Below are 23563 nucleotides of genomic sequence, written 5' to 3'. Positions count from 1 at the left end.
GTTATAATCTCTTCCGATCTCTTCCGGTGTATTGAATCAACTGGTGGACGAAAACACAGCTCCTTGATTTGATATAATATAGGACACAAGCATTGCAGTGTCATTGAATGCTTAGAATCTTTGAAGAGGATCTCTTTCTTTTTCAACTAGTCATGTTGAATCGGCTCAAGACTAAATCGCTTGTCCCCTTTCACAGTGCAAACCGTTGTGTGTGTTTTTTTTTTTTTTTTTTTTTTTTTTTTTTTTTTTTTTGTTTTGTTTTTTTAGAAATGCCTTTGTTAACAAGGGTTGTAAAAAACGTTTATTGTTTCTTTAACTTTTGGTCCTATTGCGCTGCGAATGACAGAAAAACATTTGCACCAACTTTTTTCCAACCTTAGCCTTAATGATTTGGCAAAGGATTTAAGTTTGCCTCATATTCAAATAATATGCACATTGGTCCATATTTCTCCTAGATTAGTTTTTAATAGTTAGGTAAAACCAGCTAGCATTTAGAAAATACACACACACACACACACACACACACACACACAAGCAAGCAAGCAAACAACAAAACACACCAAAAAAAAAACAACAGCAAAAAAACAAACAAACAAACAAAGAAAAAAACAAACAAAAAAAAACGAATTCACATTTTACGAAATTATGCGAAATGGCAAGCATACTCCTAAAGCTTAGCTGCCAGATGGCCATGTACTTGACCAAATTAGAAAGAAAAATGGCCACAATCCAATCCAAGGAGGATCTTGTTGTCTTAATTGATTCTATTATTTTCTCATTTATATTTAAATGCGTTTTAAATATTTAAAATTTTCTATTATTTTCGATATTTTGATTACAAAAACAGATGAGTTTTCCAAAGAGTTCACAGTGTTTGGCTCAACTATGATATCCATTAACTGGCCATCTGGTAGCCCTACGAGAAAGATGTTTACATATTCCAGTGGGACGCATACACTCGTACATAATTCTACCTAGATATATTCTGTTTACCACTGTCATCAGGAAGTGATTATTACTGGGTTCATCCCTAAATTCACCAATGATTCTTGAACTGTAAATTATTAGATAGTTTTTAGTTTTTATTAGCTTAGTCAATCCAGATGTTTTAACAATTGGATAGATATTTGTCTTATTCTTATTTAATTATTTTGTCAATGAATAGTCTAGACCTCTAGACGGATGAGTAAGAATGAAGATAGATGAAAGTAGGTAGAGACGTCTGTCTAGCTTGACTATCTCTAGACTAGATAGATAGGACTAAGACTGAAGTCACTCAGTCAGTCTCAACTCAAAATCAAAATACCCCCCCCCCCACCCCCCTCACATATTTCCACGACTTAGATGTGAATGTCTTGAAAAGAGAACTCTTGGGTTTGTTGAGGGAATATATTTAGGTTGTTTTCCTTAGCACGAGGAGCTTTCGGAAGACCTCCCGTAATCTTTGCAAAAACCTCCTTCCAGTTGAAAAAAAAACAAAAACTAAATGTACATGATGTTTCAGCCTTCTTTGCAGCTTTTTTATTCGCCCATTCACAGCTTTTGTTCCCTAAAAAAAAAATCGCAGTGGTTATTTTTACAGTCCCGTAAAGATGGTTCTCGATGCTATATGTCTTGAAAAGAGAACTCTTGGGTTTGTTGAGGGAATATATTTAGGTTGTTTTCCTTAGCACGAGGAGCTTTCGGAAGACCTCCCGTAATCTTTGCAAAAACCTCCTTCCAGTTGAAAAAAAAACAAAAACTAAACGTACATGATGTTTCAGCCTTCTTTTTATTCACCCATTCACAGCTTTTGTTCGCTAAAAAAAAAATCGCAGTGGTTATTTTTACAGTCCCGTAAAGATGGTTCTCGATGCTATTTTTACATCATTATCTCGTCCAACCTTTGAGTTTAGGTCACCAAGCATTTTTTAAAAAGATAAAATAAAAGCAATTTTTAAAATCAAATTTACTCATAAAACAGGTTTTCAACTGATTTTTCTGATATAAAGACCAATGTTCTTTTTTTTTTCAAGCCGATTTCAACAATCTGACTTACAAATTCCTCACAATTATATTTTTTACTTTTAGTTTTTAGCTATTAGGCCGACTCAAAAAGGTGTCAATTTTGTTGCATAACATTAGTGTAATACACCCTTACAGTTTGTTGTTGTGGGGTATTTGTTTCCGACACATACAAGAATAGACAGTGATGGTAGATCAAAGAGGGTCTTTTTGTTGGCTTCGATGGTAATTTTCAGATTGTTGTCCTGGAAGATTTTGCATTTTTAAAAATTTATTAATTCTGCCTGCCTCGGTCTTTTATTGCACAATGCGAGCCTGTCATCTCTGTATAGTCCAATGTTTATATCAAGATTTTGCATTTGGGATAGTAGAAATAGTCCGACGAGCTCGCATGTTTCTGTTCCATCGTAGCTTCTACAGTACAGTCGTACTCTCCCTCTTCTAAGATTTGCAACCTCTGCTTAGAAGAAAAAGTCTTCATCATCACAAAACCGAACATGGCAACACTCAACAGAAGAAACGAACTAACATCCTCATGCAGACATAGAAACAAACACCTTTTATGTAATCTCGAACCTCCATAAACACGAATCAAGAAAAACATGAAAAACACAGCAATCTATTTTCACTTCCACTTCTTGATGAGAGCTAACGCTTGAAACAATATTGTAGAAGTTAAATAATCATAATTATTCTTGAAATGTTTATATATATATCATATATATATACATTCTCGCCATAAATTCTTAACTTTATATTTATACATTTGTATGCATGCCACATCTGTTAACGAATTTCTATTTTTTGGATGAGTAAAGTATTACTATTATTATTATTATTATTATTATTATTATTATTATTATTATTATTATTATTATTATTATTATTATTATTATTATTATTATTATTATTATTATTATTATTATTACTGGTACTGGTAGTGCTAGTGAGAGACTTGATGTATTGTGGAACAAATAGGTTTGGTTTTCCACTCTCCAGAAGTCAACTAGAGTATGAATGATAGTTTATCATCTCAGTTGCTCTAAAATTTGGGGTTGGTGTAGTAAACATGAAGCTTAAAGGCTATTGTTCAAAATTTTCCTCCTTTTCTCTTTTTGTTACCATCATCTCTGATTTCTATTTTTTTTTTTTTTAATTCACTTTAAAATCAACTGCAGTTTGGTCTTTAAAGTTGAGGTTTCTATACACTGAAGAAGGAGAATTTAAAGCAGTCGATTATATTTCATGAAATTCATATGAAATTCAATTTGATTTTTTGATATCATTGTCACATAATTAAACTACACTTTGCTTTGATATATTCATACTTCTTTCATCTTTCAAACATGTCTATAAAAATCTGTAGGTGACATACTGTAATTAAAATGTATTTCTGAAGATCCAATTATTTTTAATGTTTAATTCAAATTTTCGTATAAGACATCAAAGTTTAGATTACAATTTTGTGACCTGAAATAACATTTTATATTTTTAATGAGTTTTGACAACTGCTTTTTTTTCCACTCATTTATTTTTTGTTGTAATCTTATTCTTTATTTTTCTTTCTACAGATTATAACTTTCTCCCAGGAAAATTCAATTCTTTTATGTTGAAAGAATCAGACTTTGCATCTCATAGTAGTACACATCAACTTTATTACATCTTTGTATAAACATCAGAACTTAATGAAATGAGATTTAACAGCAAAGAGCTCTGTTTGCTAGCCCAGCAATCTGTGCATTTTGATCTGGAGGGTTATCTTCTTATGAAGGATAAACAGGATGGATTGTTCAAAAAATCAGAAGGTGAGAGGAAGTAGTTATTCTCATTGATTCAGAAATAAAGGATGGAAACTGAAAATGTTGAGCCGCAATGAGTTGTGTAATGAAAGATAGCATACATGTGATGTTGGTGGTGAGCTATTTATGAAATCTCTTCGACTCAGGTTCAACCCACCTAAAACACTACCTCTTCAAAATGCAGGAGTTTACTAGACTTTACAAATGCATTTTAAAATGTTACTCGATGTTTCTTTTTTGAAAACAAGAAATTTAATGACAGTTTTCTAACTCTGACAGACATCCATTCGGGCAGCCATTTTGAACTGTCATAACTTTGTCAAAATTTGGCAGAATTAAAATTTTAAACTTTTGGTTTAAAGAATACATATGTAAATTCAATTGAGCCGAAATTGACGTCACATGAAAAAGAAATGAAGATTTGTCCCATTACTTTTTGACTCACCGTCATACTTACTCACTTGAGCACTCAAATTTTATGTTATTACCAATTTGTATCTGTATTGTCATAATGTGAAAAGATAACACTTTGCATAACAATTATGTCCCTTCGTTGTTGTCTATATGGATTTTCGAGTCTTGGTTATTGTAAATATTGATATGGCATACTTGTTTTATTTTTACTTTTTGATCAAACAAAACAGTAAATGGGAAGAAACTCAACAGTTGTTTCTATCTGATCAGTTTTTTATTTTAGTGTGTTTGTTAACAGTAAATCTATTGATAAGTGAATATAGTGCCTTTGATTGTGTATAATTCATTAAGGAAACAAGTTATATATGTATTGGGTTTTTTTAAACCTATTTTTATTTTCTCAACATTTTGACTGTTTTTTTCTCCTCAGCATATATAAGCCGATATGTCAAATTGAAGGGCAACTTAATGTTTTACTTCAAGAATAAAGACAGTGTAAGTCATTATATTTTTCTTTGTTTTGACAAAGCATTTTTAGTTTCTACTTGGATACAAATCACAATGTTGCCTTTTTCCGTATATTTACGAAATCCAATTTGTTATAAACCCTCAGTATATTTTTCAATGAGCTGCTAAACAGAAAAAAAAAGTTAAGTACATAATGTCTTTTTACTGGAGTTTGCACTCAGAAAGGGTTCAGTCTATGCATTTACGTAAAAGTTCCGTAAATGTTTGCCTCCTGAATTGGCAATCCTGAAATCAAAATTAGCATATTATGATATATATGTTCTGGTAGGTTCCTTGTAACTATAATTTGTTTGGTAAAACAAGGCCAGTCAGGATAGCTGGTCTCTATCTTTGCTCTGCCGTGTCCTCAGTAACATTTCCTATCATTGGCACTGACACTATACACTATAATATGAAGGATCTCTTTCATCCCCCTATGCATGTTCCACTGCCTCAAGCAAGTATTATGTTGAGATGAAAGAGAATCAATACATAATCGAAACTAGTTCCTTTCCTGAGTGAGTTGATTTCACTTATCATGATACTGTGTGTGGTAAGAGGCAACTGATAACGCATCAGATCTAAGCCTCCAATTAACCAACAATTTGTGGCTGGCTAAATATCAACATGGAAATGAATACATGGGTCATCACAGAGACAGAAAGGCGCATCTTTCATACTTCTCGTTTAAATTGAGAATGAAGAGCTTTATCTTCCATGATATTAACAATTGGTAGTAGACAGTCTTGCTCTCAGGAGACCATTCATAATTTGCATTGTACTCCAGACCAGAAATTTATTACAAACAATAACGTAAATTATATAGGTAAAAGGAATGTGAATAACAATACATCTTACCTCCTAGTCACAACTGTTGATTAAGGCTTTTAAGTGGCATCAAAGTTTTGATTGTCATGACAATTCAATGTGCAAAGCGGATTTGCTAATCTCAAAGGTTTGATCAACAGACCATCAACATGCGGAAATTCCTGTTTCATCTCTGAAATTCCTGCCAGCCAAAGTTTAATTTGGTGTTCATGCATCAGGTCAATTAGAGATTTTAAAATCAGATTACAAAAAAATGATGAACCCATAACTAATTTTTTTATTTTCTTTTAGAATATTCTGCTGCATTCACAATTATGAAAATTGGATTGAATTTATAATGTTTGTAATAATGCAATTTTATGGTCATTTTTTATTGGTGAAGATCCGGATGAATCATTGGTTTTTCTCTTAAACAGAGTTACATTTTTTTATTCATTTGCTTCTTTTCTCTCTTTTACCTAGCCTCTCCTCTTACTTTTTCCAGTCATTTGCCTGATCCGTATGTGTAGCAAGTGATTTTGAACTTCTCAAAATCAAACCAAACATAGGAGTTTTCCATTACTTTTCAGGATATTGAATATATTTGATTTATGTAGTTTTAAACGGAAATATCACCCTCTAGATTAGAGAACAGTTCTTACATATCTTCATAAAGTTGTGTTACATCTTAAAGCATAATAATACTAATAATACTGCCTCTTTCATTTCATATCATAGAAACAGGATCCCATTGGTGTTCTGATATTAGAACGGTGTGCGGTGGAATTGGACGTGGAGGATGAGATATTGAATGGATTCCAGCTAGGTATGAATGGTTGTAGAATCACAATTATTATTTTTTTTAATGTAGATATTCCATTTGCCAGGATAAATCCAAAATAAACATCTGAAACACTGTTCTTTTCATTTTGGTCTATTAAAAACTTTCTTTCAAACGATGATCAAGTCAGATGGCCAAACCTTGTCAAAGCACCTAAAACAATCAAAGATGTGTTGGATTTGAGACTTTTTGAAAATTAATCGATATTCAAGGGTGAGAAAGACTGGTCACAAAAAAGGAGGAAATTTTTTCAGTGCGTAGATCAAGACCCATACATGATGTGGTGGTGGTTGTAGTAGAAGTGGTGGTAAGGACGATGATGTGGTGGTGGTGGTTGAAGTAGAAGTGTAGGTAGGTATGATGATGTGGTGGTGGTGGTGGTTGTAGTAGAAGTGTAGGTAGGTATGATGATGTGGTGGTGGTGGTGGTTGAAGTAGAAGTGTAGGTAGGTATGATGATGTGGTGGTGGTAGTTGTAGTAGAAGTGGTGGTAGGGACGATGATGTGATGGTGGTTGTAGTCCTTGTTGTGGTAGAGATTGATGATGTGGTGGTGGTTGTAGAAGTTGTGGTAGGGATGATGATTGGGATATAGAGTCATAAATCCTTTATATTCAAGGTTGCCAATTTTCCGTTTATTTACGGAATTCAGTATGTTATAAACCCTCAGAATATTTTCCAATGACCTGAATGGAAAAAAGTGACTACATAGTCTTTTTACTTGAATTAGCACAAAGAAAAGGGTCTGTCTATGTGTTAGCGTAAAAGTTCAGTAAAGTTTTGCCCCCTTAATTGGAAACTCTGTATGTTGTAAAGACTTGTTCACAAAATAAGTGTTTGGATCTAGAAACAAGAATTTCAGGGTTACAGTGAACAAATATGGAATAAAAAATCCATCCCCAGGCGACGGGTTTGTATAATGGAAACATCGAGATTGTGGAGTTTTGTATTAGAGAGATCTAGCTGTGTCTAAGACTCTTTACCTCAACACAGACATCGTTTTTCAATATTTCTTGATAATGTTATTTTCAGTTTATGAAGGGGAAGACCATGCATTCCGTTTTGCCACAAGTTCAGAGGAGGAAAGAGATAGATGGATCCAGGCCCTTCATATTGCCAGTCATGAGTGTTTAAAGATGCAATTTCAGAGTCTGAGAGAACAGTTACAGGCAAAGACGGGTAGAGATCCAGTTGGTCTTCCTATGGAACCAAACTCTAGCGTTGATTTTGAATCTCATTCAGGTATGTCAGAACTAATATGTACAGGAGTTATTTTTTATACCAGTTGCATCTTTTTCTTATATATAATTGTACAACAATGAAGATGGATGATTCTAAATAATGTCTTGTCTGATGATTATTGTTTAGTTGTGACCTTTGACTTTCTCTGTCAGTTAAAAAAAAAAGATATATCTTAAACATTAACTTAGTGGGGTTACTGATCTCCGCAAGGAGGTCACTTACGATGTCTTCTATACCCCTATATCTATTTTCCAACTTGCTTTTTGTCATTATTGCCTTGGAATGAGATTACTTGGTTTTGCCCTTTCCCTTGTCGGAGTCGTTGGCTCAGGGGGAAACATTCAAATATACTGTTAAAGTTTTGGGAGATATTTCTTTTCATTGCAAATCATCTCTGTTATATATTGTTCTATTTGTTGTTTTAAATGTATAATGTAAGCATTTGAGTGTGTTCCTCTTAGTGGGATCCTGTGCTTGTGTCTGGATGAGACTTATTTTAGGTGATCTCAAACTGTGCACAATGATAGTATATTCTTGGAATCTAAATCTATTCCTTATTTGTACCATTACCCTTTGTCTTGTTTTTCTTGTATGCTTTTAATTGTAAATCTAGAATTGTTTTACTATCCCATTTTCTCCCTTTTGACTGGTGCTGAAATGGCCTAAATGTGTTGCAAGTGCCGTAAAACCCTTGAAAACAAACAAAAATTAATGAATGATGATTGTTTCATCTGTCTTTTCAGAAAATGCCAGTGAGGATCCAGTAATAGAAATCAGCATTTGTAAGTGTTAACCATATAGTTGTAAGATTGCTTGCTTTTGTGGGGTTTTTTTTTTTTTTTGTATCATTAAAGCTGCCAGGCCATGCAACAAAACTTTGTATCTAAAATGTTGTGGCAACCCACCTGTGGGCTAGCTTTTTGTGTTATAGATTGGTGAAGAAATAAAATTTATTCATGAATCTGAAGACTTATACCTCCAGTGCTAGGATATTTTGTTTTGCACAAGACTGGAAAAATGTCATATCAAAACGCAAGATTAAATAATGCATAAATGTCTGGCCATTAGTATGATGCTCATGTAAATTTCAACTAATCCCAGATCAGTTTTCATTTGCTGCTGAACTTAACCAAGTAAAATCAACTTGGACCAAATATGATTTGTTTTTGTGTTGTCGTGTCTATTTGACTTTATTGTGTGCTTGAGATTCTCTTTTTGGACAGCATTAATCAATTTGATTCTTTTGAATTAAAATGTTGGTCCATTTGGTGATGGACTTCAAGTTTGACTTTTCTCTGTTGTTGATATGCTGCTTGGAGTTATTGATTTATGTCACGAATTTGGATTGAGAGTCATTGTTTGTTTGGTCTTATCACAATATTATTTTATTATGGATGTTGAGAGATGTAGACAATTTGGTGTTATAAATTACAATCACCTGCTTTGTGTTGTCAGCGTCAACATTTTGTTCCAAGGGTTGTGAGTTGTTTTATTTTTGATTTTTTTTTTTTACAACGATTGTTAATTTAAAGGTTCTGTAACAACAGATGTTGTATCTTGTAGAAATTGTCTTATACATAACATACATAAGTCCCTCCTTTTCTATGTTCAAAATCATCGAGATACAACTGTATACTGAAATAGAGCATTTCAAAACTTGAAAAATTGATAGCTTTGACTCATCTTTTCTTACAAACACCAAATCAGAACTATGGCCAGTTTTGTTGATTGAATCTTCTACCAAATGGTCTCCTTTGGTTTTTGAGAGTCATTATTTGGCCACTACTGGTTGTTGTTTTGTCCACAGTGAATCTTGAATTGCTCACATAATTGACTACATACAATTTTTTTTTTTCAAACCAGGGTGTTTGATTTACTGTAATTATGCTGAAGATTTCTTTGGTTTGAAGACAATTTGACTTTTCAGATGCTCATGAAATGTCATGTTTATTTTCTTTGAGCATTTTCTTACAAAGAATCAGGAAGCAACAGCCTGTCACTTTTCTGTTTCCTTCATTGTATGGCACCCATCAATCTTAATAACGCCCTTCAATCTACATATCTGTGAATTTGTTGCTAACGAGCCATGTTTCTGTTATGATCAACATATCGCACAATTTCTCCATGTTCAAGTCATGTCTTGATAATGTACAAGATGGTCACCTAACAGGCTGCTTGTGCTTGTGGTTTGATTCAATATGGCAAAATAATTGAAGAAATGTGAAGTGCAATGAGCGTGGTGAATCCCTAGATACATACTGTATAAAGTTTGTTATTTTATTTATGAGGTTTAGATTCATTACGATCATGTCTATACTATAATCATAATTATTATATTGATATTCCATACACATCAGCTTGCTGCAACTTACCATGTGACAACTCTGATGCAGCCCCTAATCCCCTAGTGGTTGTCCACACCATGCTGCCACCACAACAACAAATTTGGCTTCACCATAACCATACAGAGATCGTAGAGGTAATTATTATATGACATATTTTTGTAATGTAAGTATGTGCTTTGAGCTGCCAGAGAATAGTAATAAACTTATTATTATTTTTGATGATCTTTAGCTTTGATTTCTATATTTTTTTCCCCTCTCAAAATGTTATAACTTACATCATAAAAATCCTTTGCAACTTATTCTTAGTTTGTCCATACTAATATTTATACGAGTTTATCTGGTAATTGATGAAAAACTTTGGAGAGGAAGCTGTCTTGTCTCCATTTGACTAGATGATTGTAAGAAAATAAAGCAGAACTGTGGCTAAACACATTGAGCATTACAATTTTATATTCATCGGTCTTGGATTTATCTGAAATTTGACAATTTGTTTATGAAAATTACTTTGTATGCATGTGACTTATCCTATTTTGCAATATGTTATAAAAAAAGTTTACTGCTTGATGCTATAGACCTTGACCCCTTGAAATAAAAATAAGTGAGTACATAATGTATGTTTGTACCCACCTTATCATCTCTCATTCTTTTTTCTGTATAGGTATGAAATGTAACATTTGCTGTACTATACTGTGATCATAATTTTTAATGTGAATTATTTCAGCGATGCGATGCTCCTCAGTTCCTTAAAACAATCGGCTTTGGTGACCGTTATGGCGTTGACACGAGTACACGGATTAGACTAACAGTCCATCACGTCGTTGAGAGAATGACTGGAACGGTATGTACCTTGAATTTTAGGTATTGAGTAATATTGAAAATAACAGCTTAGAAAACAAAGCACGAAATATGTAACTTGGATGCTCAAAAACCTTCCACAGCAGAATATCCTCAGTACTTTATTTTAGTTTAGTAAGTGTTTCCTGTTAATGGGTCACTATTGTTCAATGTTTCAAATTTTTAAATTGAAATTCGCCAACCCAAAAAGCGAAATTTGAATTAGATTGACTGAAACTAGGATATTAAGCAACAATAAACTTTGTAAAAAAAAGTATGGTAAAAAGTTTACATTATTTTTCTCATCAGATAAGAAGTTATGAACTTATGTTTTACCAATCTATATGTGTAATGTAAATCGTGAATTGATTTTACTTATGTTATCATTCTTGAAATATTTCATATTATGTTTTTTGTGTATTTGATTCGCTAACAGAAAGACTCTGAATCCCACTTTTCATATTACTACAGAGCTGCCTTGATTTTGTTTTTCCTTGATGATTTTATCTTCCACCAATGATTGCCTCTGTTTTGCTGTCATTCAATGTCATTGTGTTAAATTTCATTTCATCCAATTTCTTTATCTCTATGAACCATAGTCGAAACTGTGGAATGAATAAGAGTGGTGAAATTTTATCAAATATAATTTTTGTACTTTGGTAGTCATCATCATACAAATGTAAATGTCTTATCGCGGGTTTGGCTTTTTCCCTGAACTTGTTCAATTTGATATATCTGGCCAGATGACCCAATTAGGACAAGCCATATTTACCCTTCAAGATGTTCTTCTCAACCCAGATCTGAATCTGGAGCTAAAGTTACAGTAAGTATGCTAGGCTTCTGGGAAAATAACAACAAGAAATGAAGTGAGTAGGAAAGTGCCAGAAGACAATAGAGAATAAATATTTTGCAGCGGCGATGGTGGTTCGAATCTACGACCTTACTGATACGACAACTCCGCCTGGCTGGGTAGAGCATGACTCTACCTTATGAGCTATCCACGATCCCCCGCGAAATTTTTATTCTATATTGTCTTCTGGCTTATTCCTACTCACTTCATTTCATGTTGTTATCAACATAAGTGTCGGCTCCACTCACTAGTCTGAATTAAAAATTCTGGGAAAATAACTCAATCCCTCACATGAGCTCTCCCTAGTATGAAGATTGTTTTAAAAAAGAAATAACAGGTTTCCTATTTTTCTTTTTACTTTCTATCTCCTAAAAAGCAGACTAAATAATATTTCGTAACTCTTTCCCTTTGTGTCCGTTATGATTGGAATTGTGACTTTTGGTTGGTTTATGTTTTTTTTTGTGTGTTTTTTTTTCAGATCGCATGATATGAAAAATGAAGGAAGTATCAAGATCACAGCTTGGATCAATGATGAAAGAGTGTCTCTGACACAATTAAAAGCACAGCAGGTGTGAAAAGATTTCTATCGTCTCAATTAAATTTTTTTAATATCATTTAATTACATTTTTGGATGAATTTTGACTTTTTTATTATTTTTCCCTCATTAAATTCAATTTAAAGATATAAATGTGTGGTATGAAATGAAAGAAATCTTAATCCACTTTAACTCACTCAATCTTAGATATTTTTGCTACTTTTCAAAATTGGAAAAAAAATGCAGTAAAATTGAGCATGTGCATAGATAGTTTTATCCAACTATCATTAACATGCAAAAACTAAAAACATTAGCTTTGATACTATGCCTATAATTTGTCTCATTAAAATTGTAATAAATTGGCATGGAGTAAAAGTAACCCGGGTAAAATACCGATCTAGTTGGTGTTAGGGTCGAGTGAGTTAAAATTGTCTGCTTTTTATTGTTCTATTGATTCTTTGGGGTTGAGTGAATTCTTGAAAATAGACAAGTTATACTTATGGAAGAGTTATTTCCCTTTGCTTAGTAAAGTAGGAAGTGACACTGTTTCATACATACTTTTTGACATCTTTATCTTAGTAAAATGGAGGCCCTTCACCCCGGTGACTTTATCAAATAATGATTAAATGTGAGATTTAAGCAGGATGTGCCTGTTCGCCTATTTCTTGATTAATCAATATATTTCCTCAGAGTGGCTGTTACAACAGGAGACCAAGAAGTCTTTCTCTGGGTAAACACAATCACAATCTCAAAGATCACTTCACAAACATTATAAAGAGATCTTTCCGTTTTGCCACCAATGATGAGAAGTCGATGCTTCAAGTCTCAGAGTACATGGGGGAGAGTTTGTGGACTTATGAGCTGCCTGTCAAGTTATTGTAAGTTGTATTTTTTAAAAATTAAAAATTTTTGCGCCACGATATCATAAGATATCGTCGCCTAGGCATTCCACGAAGGAATATAGATACCTCATCAAACAAGATGTCTGATGTCAACAGGAATCACCCATGTTGTCCAAGTGAACAAATTGGGTGTTAATAATCTTGCTCAAGGAAAAAAACGAAAGTGCCTGAAGCGGGGCTTGAACCTGGGTCATCCGGATCACAGTGCAATGCCTTAACCACTCGGCCACTTCGCCCCCAGAGCAGAATCTGTTCTACTGGTCAATGGCCGCACAGTGCGGCCAGTCTTGAAAGGCAAAAACAGTAATGTAATCCAATCCTACTTTCTAAAAAAGTACGATAAATTGAACCAATGGTATCATTTCTTTCATCAGAACATTCCATATAGGGGGTATTTTAATTGAGATTTTGCACAGAATTAGAATCTTGCTTTGTCTTAGCTTGTCATTCTCATGCTGCCTCAATCAGGTGTTAGCCATCATTTCTATTTCTATACCTCGAATAAACCCCCAACAGCGGTACAAAAACGGTGTGATAGTTAATTTTATTAATATTTATTGTGGTATTTTAATTCATACTTCCTTACAAAGGGGCATTCTATTTCCTGTCCCATCATTGTTTTTGTTTATTCACCTTACCCAGTCCATTCCCACATATCTCATTCGTCCTTAATGTTTTATTCATCATGTTTTGTTGATAAAGGGGAGAAACCTGAAACATCCACAGTATCTGTTTTCATCTAATAAATTCAAGCTGACAATTCAACACTTATCGTTATTTTTTTCCTTTAAGCTTCAAGGAGCAACATTTTCGTAATTAACCAGACCACCAATGGAAGTGCATAAAATAGGTGCGTTTTTTACACCTCCAATGGAGGTGCATAAAAAAGCCACCTTATTCTTTTCTTAAATTGTTATTTTGGATATTACAGAAAATTGTGGATTACAGAAGAGAAAATGATGGTAAAAATATTGCAAGACATGGGAGAGGTAATTATATCATATTTTTCAACAATCTGAGCAACAGTGATATGTGATGTGTGTGTGTGTGTGTGTGTGTGTGTGTATGTGTTGTGTCAAGCGTTGATGAACTGGTAATCTTGAAAGGCATTTTTTAAATCCTGTAGATGATAAGTGAAATAATCTTTTTGTTAAATGGAGGAATTTAGCTGCTTGTATTGAAGGATTTTACAAATTTACACTCTGAAAAAATGTCAAAAGTCAAAATCCTTCAAATTAAAATAAAGAATGAGCGACAAATATTTTAGATTAAATCCTCCTTGAGCAACAACAATGTATATATTTTGTGCAAAATGGTTCGATGCTTATTTTGATTTTTTGAAGTCTTTGAATTATGCCATAAATTTCTAGATATATTGATCTTGACCTCCAGCTAGTTGGAGGTCCAGATAGCTCAATGGTAAAGCACTTGCCTTACAAGCAAAAGGACCTGGTATCAATACCGCAATACAATTGATATTTTTTCTGATTCCTCTATCCATATAGATTATTTCTGGCAGTAATTACTTGTGGGTAGAAAGCAATTGTTACTGGCAATTTCACGCTATAGGAAAGGGATCTATGGGTCTTATGGCTCTTAAGAACAATTTTTTTTCAGGCAGCTTGTTTTGTTCTACATGTTCCAAGAAAACAAATTTTGTAAATTAAATTAATAACCATTTTCAGCTCGTGAGCGAATGGGAAAGTGAGCAGATTGAATGGATACAACAGGCTGCTGAAACTGCCGAGTTTTATACCAACTCTGTTGGTTTTCTTTCAGAAGATGAAGGTGGATTGAATTTTTGAACGTTTTTGCTTGTATGATGGTTACCCTCTTCCTTTCACTACATTTCAGTTGTTCTTGCATTTTGTGCATCTTTATTGTGATATAAATACCTCATGCCTTTCGTATCAGTCGCACAAATCATGTGTATCTCTTATTTGTTCTTCAAGTATGCTAAAATTGATTGAGATAGAAAGTGGTTTTATATATATATATATATATATATATATATATATATATATATATATATATATATATATATATATATATACACACACACACACATATATAAGTGCAATATGAGGCCAGCTGTTACTGTTCCTACTATGGGAGGGAATATTTGGGTAAGCAGTTGGTTTTATCGTTCTCAAGAATATAATTGAGATAAAACAATTTCCCGTTTCATAATATATTTTCCTGTAGTTTAAGTGTGAGGTCAGCTATGCTACACATTGGCAAAGCTCCTGTTTTCATGAAAGCCAAAAAAATTTTAATTCGAAAATGTGAAATCATAAGGTACTCATCAACGTGAGAGAATTCCAAATTTGTCACTTTTTTGACATCTTTAAAGTCTCATGTTTAAGAATATTTAACAATCTGAGGGTGTCCTAATTCACGTGAAATAGATGTTTTATCAATGTACAGTAGAGCTATTACTTTCAGATAAGCTTCGATTGGAAATAATATTTGGGCAAACACTGTGAGGTAGAGATATACATACTAAGTCAGTTTTCATTTGCAGAACAAAAACAATCCCTGTTTAGACCTGATGCAATCTGTAGATTTGTGACCTGTCTAGTGTTACGACAAGACGGACCTGATGCAATCTGTAGATTTGTGACCTGTCTAGTGTTACGTTAAGACCAATCTGATGCTGAGAATTAAATTGAAAATCCAACATTATAGCAATGTTGTTTTTCAACTTCAAAATTATAAATTTCGTTAATTCTGATCATTCTGGCTTTCAGCCTCAATTTCCCTCTCCTGGTTCTTGTGTGGCTTTGTGGTCCAGTGCAAGGATACTTGTCTCGTGACTTGTGGGTACCAATTCCAATTCCTGTTGTGGGAAGCACAAGGTTTAGTCCTTGGAAAAGGCTCTTTACTCATAATTTCCCACTATACTCAGGTGTGAAATCTGTAGCTGGCCTGTAGTATTGTTGTCTCTGTCGACAAAGTATTATAAAGCACCTTATAGGTATCAAATTTCGTCCTACATGTTAAAAGTTGCTTTTGACTGGGGACACCTTATAAATTGCAATTTAGTGGATATTACACTATATTTAAACTCTCACCTCATTTCTTTTTCTTTTTATTTATTTCCTCTAACATCAACCATTTTGAAAGTGCTGACCACATTTCTGTTTTGATGCACTTTATTATCTTTCTTAAAAACAAACTCAGTCAGTCTGATTACTTTCCAAGTTATAAAAAAAAAAATATAAAGAATTATTGGGGGTTGTTTTTTCTGATTGTGAGAATCTTTTGTCTCAATAGTGCTCAATAATTTGATACCACTTGGTGTGTGTGTTTTTTTCATGAATAGAATCTTAAGTTGGGAACAATAATAAAGTTGTCTATCGACATATTCGATGGATGGATGTTAAAGGGCAGGGACAGGTTCTGAGATCATGTTTTTTGGGTTTTTTTCCAAATTATCATTGCGATTGGACTATTTAACATAGTAAGATGCCTTAGGTAACTGGTTCTCATGCCTTTTTATGACTTTTTAAAAAGATATCCATCTATTTATTTACATGCCTACACCAATTTTTGAGAAACGGATGTTTTTACTCTGCTGTAAAGGCCTGAGACCATGCTTATGTGTGCTTTGATACTGTATGGCTGGTGCACACATTGTAGCAAATACTTGTTTTATTAGTTTCTTTTTCTTTTTTGTTAAAATTCTATTCGAGTGGCTTGTACTTGACAAACATAACTTGAATTTCCTGTGGGTGATGGCTAATTGCAGATTCATGCTTATAATGATAATGCTATTGCGTATGTGTCAATTTATTCTGTCAAATTGTCTCCATGATAAAGTCATCTATTGATCTTTCTGTCTCTCTCTTTATCTATCTCTCTATCAGTCTATTAAAGTCATCTATTGATCTTTCTATCTCTCTATTAGTCTATCTAACTGTCTATACATCTATCGTTTTATATATCCATCTATCTATATATCCACTTAATCCAGAACACCACAATCCGTATGTCTCCATTATCCAGATAAGTCGACTGGTAAAGGACTTTTTCTTCTTTATTTGTACACTGTAATCCAGAATTCTTTTTTTCTGGTTCTGAACACAATTTTGGGAACATGCAGAGTGATGACTCAAAAATCCAAATATCACACAGACCAACACTTTATGTTTGCCTACTTTAGTTCAATGCAATCAACAACCCATGGAGTATAATCCGATTTAAAGCATTTTGTCACATCAAATTAAGGTCCAGGAGGTAACTCATTCATTAGTCTATCTAGTTCATTCATTTACAAATAGCTCCGCATCCTGACCAACGTTGCAATGCAGTGTGTGTTCAATAATTAACAAGCGTCAAACCTCTGTGACTGGTCAGTTTACACAATCCGATAGACATCCATCCAACCCACATTACTTAATATTAAAAAATGTGTTGCAAGCACTGTAAAACCCTTAAAAACAAACCAAACAAAACTAAATGCCAGAAAAATGGAATGTACAGGTGTAAGAAACCTGAATCTCCAAGATGGAATATTGATCATCCATCAGAGCCCATGGAGCAGGAATTTATCCCGGTTTTATAGCATGACATGGACAATAGCAAGTGCTTGCTATCCTTTAGGCAGGATGCTAGTCTATCCCAAGGTACTTTCCTTCAGATCTAACAGACCCAACAACTCTATCACTTCTGGGTTGACATGGGGGTCAAGGGAGGGGGGGGGGCTCTCGACTTCATCCAAGATCAACCTTGGTTCCTTTGCATGTGAAGTGAGTGCTCTACCAACTGAGGTATCGGCACCCCCAACCATGAATAGTAATAAAGCTTTATTGTCCCAAGACAGTTTGTCATTTGTATACAGCAATTAGGTGATGTTCTCTCTCTCTCTCTCTCTCTCTCTCTCTCTCTCTCTCTCTCTCTCTCTCTCTCTCTCTCTCTCTCTCTCTCTCTCTCTCTCTCTCTCTCTCTCTCTCACACACACATACTCACACACACACACACACACACACACACACATGCATGAGGCTTCAATTGATGTTAATTTCATTGAACATGCAAATTTTGGAATGGTTATGGCAAAAGAAATTTATGAAATTGAAACCTGCGAAAAAAGGGTAGGATAAAGTATGTGGATAAACTTACGGACCTTGACCCCTTGATAAAATCAAGGCAGACAAAAACTTCCTTCCAAGAGTAAGAGTAGATGAAAGAGAGAGCATGGAAAGAACTGACTCTTGATGTGAATGATCCATTTATTTATCTAATCATCTTTCTGTCTGTCGATCTCTCTGTCCGACATACTGCCTGCTTGTCTTACGTAGCCAACATGCATTTAATCCAGTTCTTCTGTGTTGGGTTCCAGAAATAGAATGTCAATACAATTTTTTAACATTTCTTTGCTTTCATTTATTTGTTATGAGAAGCATTTGTATATTGTACACTTAATATCTTTCTGTTTTTGAAAATCTCATTTACTTGTGCAGTCTTGTCATGCATTTTTGATTTTTGATTTTTTCTTAATCGCATTTTCTTGTTCAATTAAGAAGACTAAATTAAGCATCGTTTTGAATATATTTTTTAAAAGAATGAAAACGCTTTTCCATTGGTCATTTGCGTTATTTGCATGCAATTTGTTTTTTCTTTCTTCCTTCCTGACTCTCCCACCCCCATTGCCACCTAATCCCTAGCTGCCATTCAACCAAGGGTATGTCAGACAGGAGACCTCTGACTACTGTATGAGTAACATTTCTGTCTATAGTCAGAATGTGGCACATCTCAATGAATATGAAGGTGACAATAACTTTTAAAGAATTCATTTGTATTATGTTCTATATAGTGACGTCATTGAATTATCGTTTTTTGTTGGGTTTTTTTGGGTTTTTTTATTTTTTTATTTAGCAATTTTTTTTAGATATCACAGTTGGTATCTATTTAAAGCAAGTTAAAATTTTTTAAAATACTTAAAATTACACAATTTAAATTTTGAAAACGGGTAATATTTTTCACAAAGGTTAAGAAGTGAATCATAAAATCATTGTTTCTTGTAACCGTTTAAAAAATTGTCTTGCCCTCTCCCCCCGTCTCCTTCCTTGCATAGTTTTTAAAATTATTGTATTTTTCTTCTATGTAGGAAAAATCTACTTCTTTAAATTGTAATTTATTTTTTAATAACTCAATATGTTCAACTTCGTTATACCATCTTTTGGGATATTCCATTAAGTGGAGTAAATATGGGAACAGAAAAGTAAAGGCAGATATGACTGCTATGAAAAAGCCAATTTTCAGAACAGCCAATCTGCATATCTGGAAGGATTACAAAATGATATCACCTTAAAATCATAAAATCTGTGACCAAAGGTCTTCTTTATCATAAATAACTATTTTTATTGTAAGCAAGGCAAGGATGCCCTTTTTCTGGCTAAAGCTGGAAAACCGGCTTTTTAAAAATCTTGTGGCTGAGCTTGGTCAGTTTTGGTGAGTTGTTTTTTTTAGAGATGAAAGTATTGGTTGTGTGAAGGAGACGGTAAAGGAGACGATAGATGGATATGTATCCTTTTTTCTATGATTTAATGTTTTTACACCATTTGATGGAAGAGAAGCTTAGTAACAAAAATTTTCGTATCTGCTCTTTACAAGAAAAATTAGATATTTTTAGTTTTACCAAAGGGCATCCCTTCAGTTTACTTCAGCAGAGGAATAGGTCGTGTTGATGTTGAGAATTTTGTCTTTGGACTTTAGACATTAAAAGAAAGACTCGTCTAGCAGAAGCACTGAGCAGACTTGCATCAGAGTGAAGACGTTTTTGAAAGTCAATTCAGTTACCAAGAAACAATTATTGTCATTTTTACAACAGTGTTAATTGTTTGCTTAAGTTCGAACATGATTCGATTGAATCGATTTTTAGGACACTGTATTCATTCAATCCGCCATCGACTGAAAATCCTATTCTTATGGTGGATGTTCGTTTTATTAATTTTAAAAAAGGATTTTGTCCTTTTGATTCTGACCAATTATTTATCATGCATGAAATTGTATCCACTTGCTAATTCTTATAATCCTAATAACATTTCGCATCTTGATTCAATCCATTACATGTTTCTGGTTATTGAAAATTTGCTATCCTCTTCACCATTTCTGTTTTTCCCTGCTACTTAATGTTTGTCCTTGAGAATATGTGGTCTAGTGGTATGACACTCGCTTTCGGATCGGAAGGCCCTGGGTTCGAGCCTCACGTTCGGCGTATAGTTGAGTCCTTGGAGAAGGCTCTTTACTCACATTCTCTCACCGTACTCAGGTGTAAAATGAGGACCTGGCCGTTAACAGCGTTGTCTTTGTCCGAAAAATTGTAATATCGCCTAACAGGTGGCATGTCCCGTCCTACATGTTAAATGTTGCTCTTGACCAGGGACCCCTTGTAAAGGGCTTTGAGCACATTTAGTGGATATTGCGCTATATAAAGCTCAAATAAAAAAATATTTGCTTTAGCTCTGGTTTTGCTTGGATTCTAGTTCATTTTAAAGTCTTTTAAAATCTTGTAAATCATCTCTTTGTTGTACTTATATGGTTACTCTTAGTTATTTTACACTTACAACACTAGTGATACCAATGGATCGAGTGTGTTCCATCTTGCTGAAGATTCTGTCTTTGTCTCAGTGAGACTCTACAGCATTTCCAGACGAGACAAATAGATAAAGTACTTTAGGAATCTGTCCACGTTCCCTGTTGGGTCTTCTGTTCCTTCCATATTTCAGCACAGCAAAACTCTATATTTATAAAACTATATCTTTCCCACTATCCCATCTTTCAAATTAATGGTTCTGCCATGTTGCTTCACTGACAACCTTTTGAAAAAGTATGCCAGAATGAAATAACCAGGCCATTTCGTCAATAACCTTCGTTTGTCTCTGTCCTTTAAATGTGCTAACTACTCTTTTTTTTTCATTTGTCATTGTGAATTCCAATCTGTACTCGTGGGTCTGTAGGCCTCTCCTTTCAGAACTTCATATATCAAATTAATATTATACTTATTTGGCATAATTGAAGCAAAAACAATTTTACCAAATTCTAAAAAAGAAACCTGCCCCTGCAACCCGATAAGTATTTGATTTTTTCAAGATTTGAAATTTTGCTTTAAAAAAAATTAATTAATAGATAAGTAAAAAGTAAAAAGAAAATAATGAAAATAATAATATTGTAAATAGCTAAAGTATGATTTTTTTTTTTTAAAGGAAAATATATTCTTTATTTGAAAGAAAAATAAGAAAAATGTGAAAAATAGTTGTTTGCATATCATGTGTTAACCAAAAAAAAAAAAATGTATCTATGTATACATGAAAAAGGGAAATATAACATGTATAAGGTGTATTAAGCAGGATTAAAGCACACACACACACACACACACACACACACACTCACAAAAAAACAAGATATATGTAATTGCAACAGCTTATAGAAGAGAGAAAAAAAACAGCCCAAGAATTGGATTTCCCAAGCGATTGAATAGAATAAAGAGAAAGACACTACTGACATATATGGAAATACAGATACATAATAATATAGATGCTGTACTAATCATGCTCCTAATATTCCTATACAGTTTTTTGAAAGAATAATATATAACAATGTTATCTGACAGGCACTCCCACTAAAATTTAGATTTGGAGTAACAGCAAAACATTCTTTGATAGCTTTCGGTTTTTTTTAAAGATGCCCATTTCTTATTTGAGCTTCGTTTTCAAAGCGACACACACACACACACATACACACACACACACACACACACACACATGTAAAAGTGGGTAAAGAGGGTCTTTAGTCAACACCCCCGAAACTGGGCTGTATTATATGTAAACGCTTTTGGTAGTCAAATAATAAATAGTATACATGAATTTTATTTTCTTTTGTCAAACGTGGGACTTTGACTATAAATAGCACATACACTCATCAGCTGGTTTATCAAACAAAATGGGTTATTGTACTTGCCAATGGACTTATGTCTAAAAATTGCAACTTGTATTAGGCTAATGAAACTGTCACTAAGAAAAAAAACTTTTTTCACATTTTCACTATTGTAATTGATTTCTATCTATAATTGGTGCAACTGTTGTTTAAATCTAATGTAACTGTCACTAAGAAAAAACACTTTTTTCACATTCTCATGATTGTAATTGATTTCTGTCTATAATTGGTGCAACTGTTGTTTAAATCTAATGTAACTGTCACTAAGAAAAAACACTTTTTTCACATTCTCATGATTGTAATTGATTTGTGTCTCTAATTGGTGTCAAGGGATAACAATGAAGAAGAGTGTGGACAAGGGCAAGGTGGAGCTAGAGTTTGTTCCTGTCAATCTCCATATAGAACGTATGGTCGTCACATCGGATACGGCACCCAAAGGTATTCCTTTTTTATCAGTTGAGTTTTAAACCGAAAAGATGTGTATTCAGGCTCTCATTCATCCCAGCTGGGTGGGGTTCCTGACCTCCCATAGTGGGCAGGGAGGTTCTTACTACGTCTTCTATCCCCCTATATCTGTTTTCCAACTTGCTTTCTGTCTTTGTCTTGGAATGAGATTACTTGGTTTTGTCCAGGCCCTGGCCGGATACCCTAGCTGGGAGGGAAACAGTGAAATGCATAGTTATTGTTTTGGGAAATGATATTTTTTTTCCTTGTAAATCATCTCTCTGTTATGTATTACTGTCTTATTATATTTTATATTTTGAATGTAAGCATTTGAGTGTATTCGTCTTTGTTGGATTTTGTGCTTGTGTCCGGATAAGACTTATAGGTGATCTCAAAGGTGAGATCTTGGAATCTACATCTGATCCCTATTTATTCTCAGTTCCCCTATGTCTTACTTTTTCTTGGGTGCTTTAATTGTAATTCTAGAACTTTTTACTATCCCATTTTCTTCCTTTTTACTGGCGCTGATATAACCTAAATGTGTTGCAAGTGCCGTAAAACCCTTAAAAACATAAAAACAAAACATCATTCATCCCAGGCATTGATCACATGGTTTGGGGCTGTTTAAGTATTGGATCTTTACTAATTTTTTTGCATAATATCAAGTGCAGCTAGCTTTGATTTTCAAAATTGTAAACAATTTCATGTGCCAAACCAGCCAATCGAATTGTTGGAAGATTTGAAAAACAAAACAAAAAAAATTTAAAAATTGAGCTTTTATATAGCGCAATATCCACTAAATGTGCTCAAAGCGCTTTACAAGGGGTCCCTGGTCAACAGCAACATTTAACATGTAGGACGGGACATGCCGCCTGTTAGGTAATATTACAATTTTTCGGACAACGCTGCTAACGGCCAGGTACTCATTTTACACCTGAGTATGGTGAGAGAAAGTGAGTAAAGAGCCTTTTCCAAGGACTCAACTATGCGCCGAGCGAGGCTCGAACCCAGGACCCTCCACCGAAAGCAAGTGTCATACCACAAGACCACATAGCTGCACAAAAGCTGGGGTTTTTTTCATGATCTGGGTAATTTTTTGTA

At 33.9% G+C, this 23563-nt stretch overlaps 1 protein-coding gene across 4 annotated transcripts in view; it reads left to right on the top strand.

The window, feature by feature from the left end:
- The window catches only part of LOC144971456 (inositol polyphosphate-4-phosphatase type I A-like), a 239102-nt gene that overhangs the window by 194817 nt on the left and 20722 nt on the right, over positions 1 to 23563 (top strand). Inside the window, exons 1-14 of one of the 4 annotated variants that reach the window (XM_078912379.1) lie at positions 906 to 1056; positions 3576 to 3809; positions 4648 to 4712; positions 6270 to 6357; positions 7403 to 7612; positions 8356 to 8394; positions 9970 to 10091; positions 10679 to 10795; positions 11535 to 11614; positions 12120 to 12210; positions 12867 to 13054; positions 14010 to 14067; positions 18748 to 18850; positions 22349 to 22456. In XM_078912379.1, coding sequence (XP_078768505.1) covers positions 3695 to 3809; positions 4648 to 4712; positions 6270 to 6357; positions 7403 to 7612; positions 8356 to 8394; positions 9970 to 10091; positions 10679 to 10795; positions 11535 to 11614; positions 12120 to 12210; positions 12867 to 13054; positions 14010 to 14067; positions 18748 to 18850; positions 22349 to 22456 — 1384 coding nt within the window. In that variant the 5' untranslated portion in view covers positions 906 to 1056; positions 3576 to 3694. Of the gene's footprint in view, positions 1 to 905; positions 1057 to 3575; positions 3810 to 4647; positions 4713 to 6269; positions 6358 to 7402; positions 7613 to 8355; positions 8395 to 9969; positions 10092 to 10678; positions 10796 to 11534; positions 11615 to 12119; positions 12211 to 12866; positions 13055 to 14009; positions 14068 to 14763; positions 14867 to 18747; positions 18851 to 22348; positions 22457 to 23563 lie in introns of those variants that run through there. The other 3 variants (XM_078912380.1, XM_078912381.1, XM_078912382.1) reach the window with 3 other exon arrangements.

Source organism: Berghia stephanieae, chromosome 4 (genome assembly GCF_034508935.2).
Source record: "Berghia stephanieae isolate SIO BIC M18660-M18661 chromosome 4, UCSD_Bste_1.3, whole genome shotgun sequence".
Classification (NCBI taxonomy): domain Eukaryota; kingdom Metazoa; phylum Mollusca; class Gastropoda; order Nudibranchia; family Aeolidiidae; genus Berghia; species Berghia stephanieae.
The sequence above is the reverse complement of the archived record's forward strand: the minus strand, read 5'-3'. Positions and strand labels throughout refer to the sequence as shown.